At 47.4% G+C, this 2146-nt stretch overlaps 1 protein-coding gene across 1 annotated transcript in view; it reads left to right on the top strand.

The window, feature by feature from the left end:
- Positions 1-1622, top strand: part of MAP1LC3C (microtubule-associated protein 1 light chain 3 gamma) — a 3842-nt gene extending 2220 nt beyond the window's left edge. The window contains exon 4 of the mRNA XM_011990028.1: positions 658-1622. Coding sequence (XP_011845418.1) covers positions 658-880 — 223 coding nt within the window. The 3' untranslated portion in view covers positions 881-1622. The remainder of the gene's footprint in view (positions 1-657) is intronic.
- Positions 1623-2146: the final 524 nt, after the last annotated feature.

Here is a 2146-nt window from a genome sequence, read left to right as displayed (position 1 = left end):
AAAAAAAAAGGTGAAATGTCAGAGAGACTGTGCATCACCTTTGTACCTCTAGGGAAATAGCTTTAATTTATTTTCTTTCTTTCTTTCTTTCTCTCTTTCTCTCTTTCTTTCTTTCTTCTTTTTTTTTTTTTTTTGAGATGCAGCCTTGCTCTGTCACCAGGCTGGAGTGCAGTGGTGCAATCTCAGCTCAGTGCAATCTCCGCCTCCTCGTTCTCCTGCCTCAGCCTCCCTAGTAGCTGAGACTACAGGTGCACGCCACCATGCCCAGCTAATTTTTGTATTTTTAGTACAGACTGGATTTTACCATGTTGGCCAGGATGGCCTCTATCTCTTGACCTCGTGATCTGCCCACCTCGACCTCCCAAAGTGCTGGGATTATAGGCGTGAGCCACTGCACCCAGCCCAATAGATTGAATTTCATAACAAACAGAAGTTATTTGCTTAGCATTTTTGGGTTGTCATGTTTCCTCGTCCTGTTTGTGTTCTCATATTTCATCCATGGAATGGCCTCACCCTTTTGACCCAAATGGGAAGCTTATAGTTCCTAAATCTCAGGGAAGAAGGAGGGAGCAATTCAGTCTTCTTGAGTGTCACCAGGCTGCAGATCCCTGGGCTGTCTCGCAGGTCACCCCCTCACCACCCTCCTGCCCATCCCAGGAGCCGCATGGTCCTGAGAGCCACGGAAGCCTTTTACTTGCTGGTGAACAACAAGAGCCTGGTCAGCACGAGCGTAACCATGGCAGAGATCTACAGAGACTACAAGGATGAGGATGGCTTCGTGTACATGACCTACGCCTCGCAGGAGACGTTTGGCTGCCTGGAGTCAGCAGCCCCCAGGGATGGGAGCGGCCTTGAGGACAGACCCTGCAGTCCTCTCTAGCCCGTGTCGGGAAGGATGTGTGCTCTGACAGACGCGTCAGACGCTGGCAGAAGGGATTGGTTTTCTCCTGTGTGTACGCTGGAGGAGTCTGAGAAGCAGGGAGGCCTGGGGTGATCAGCTCCAACCAGCGTCAGCAGAGTGGTGGCTCTTCCTAGTTTACTCTTTGTGCTCCATGCTCTTGTGTTCTTCTAAGAAAAATGTGGGCTGCTCTTGAAAGTTATGTAATTATCACCTTTCTTTTTTTTTTTTTTTTTTGAGACAGGGTCTTGCTTTATTGCCCAGGCTGGAGTGCAGTGGCACGATCTTGGCTCACTGCAACCTCCGCCTCCCGGGTTCAAGTGATTCTTCTGCCTCCACTCACTGGGTGGCTGGTATTACAAGCATGTGCCACCACACTCGGCTAATTTTTGTATTTTTAGTAGAGATGGGGTTTTACCATGTTGGCCAGGCTGGTCTCCAACTCCTGACCTTAGGTGATCCACCCACCTCAGCCTCCCAAAGTGCTGGGATTACAGGCATGAGCCACCACATCCAGCTATTATAACCATATTCTAAGTAAGAAATGGTTGGCTTGTGTGATGGTGTTGTGTGATGAGCTGGAGACAATATTTTAAGTGTCTTCTGTGGTATATGTGGGAGGGCCATTGAGGAGTGGGTTTCACTCCCTGCCTGTGGGCAGGTGTCCCATCTAGGGCTCGGTCCTAGAGAACCTCTGGCCTGTGGGCTGTCTCTGTGGAACCCAGTGAAGCCAGCATGAACCATGGTTAGCTCATCTGGAGGAGCCCTTATCCGTGTCATTAGAGAAATTATTCGATTTCCCCAGCATTCACTGTATTTGGTTATTTTCTGTCATTCTCTTTTTGTCCTTCTATACCATACATATTTATGCCAAAGCTGTAACTTCTCAACATAAAGTCATTTAAACCATGTGCATGTTTACTATGTGCCAAGCTGTATTCTAAAATAAATATTCTTTATTTTAAAGGAGCTTTATTATTTGGCTTCTTATCACAACTCTCTATGGCTAACTATTGTTACAGTTAACCCACACAATGGGTGGGTTTGATCGCTTGGTGGGTGACGGTCCAATGACCCAAGGAGGAATTTAAAAGGGGATTTTATTAATTCTAACAAGTAAGGAGGATACTGGGGATAGTTCCCAAAGCAGTGCCTCCCTGAACAAAAGTGAACGCAGGGCATTTATTGTGTTGGTTAGCTGAGTCATTGTGTGCAGAGGTAGAGTCAAGGAGTGCAGGCACAGTCACC

This window comes from Mandrillus leucophaeus, unplaced genomic scaffold (assembly GCF_000951045.1).
Source record: "Mandrillus leucophaeus isolate KB7577 unplaced genomic scaffold, Mleu.le_1.0 Scaffold367, whole genome shotgun sequence".
Classification (NCBI taxonomy): domain Eukaryota; kingdom Metazoa; phylum Chordata; class Mammalia; order Primates; family Cercopithecidae; genus Mandrillus; species Mandrillus leucophaeus.
Note: the sequence above shows the minus strand (reverse complement) of the source record. Positions and strands in the feature narration are given on the sequence as shown.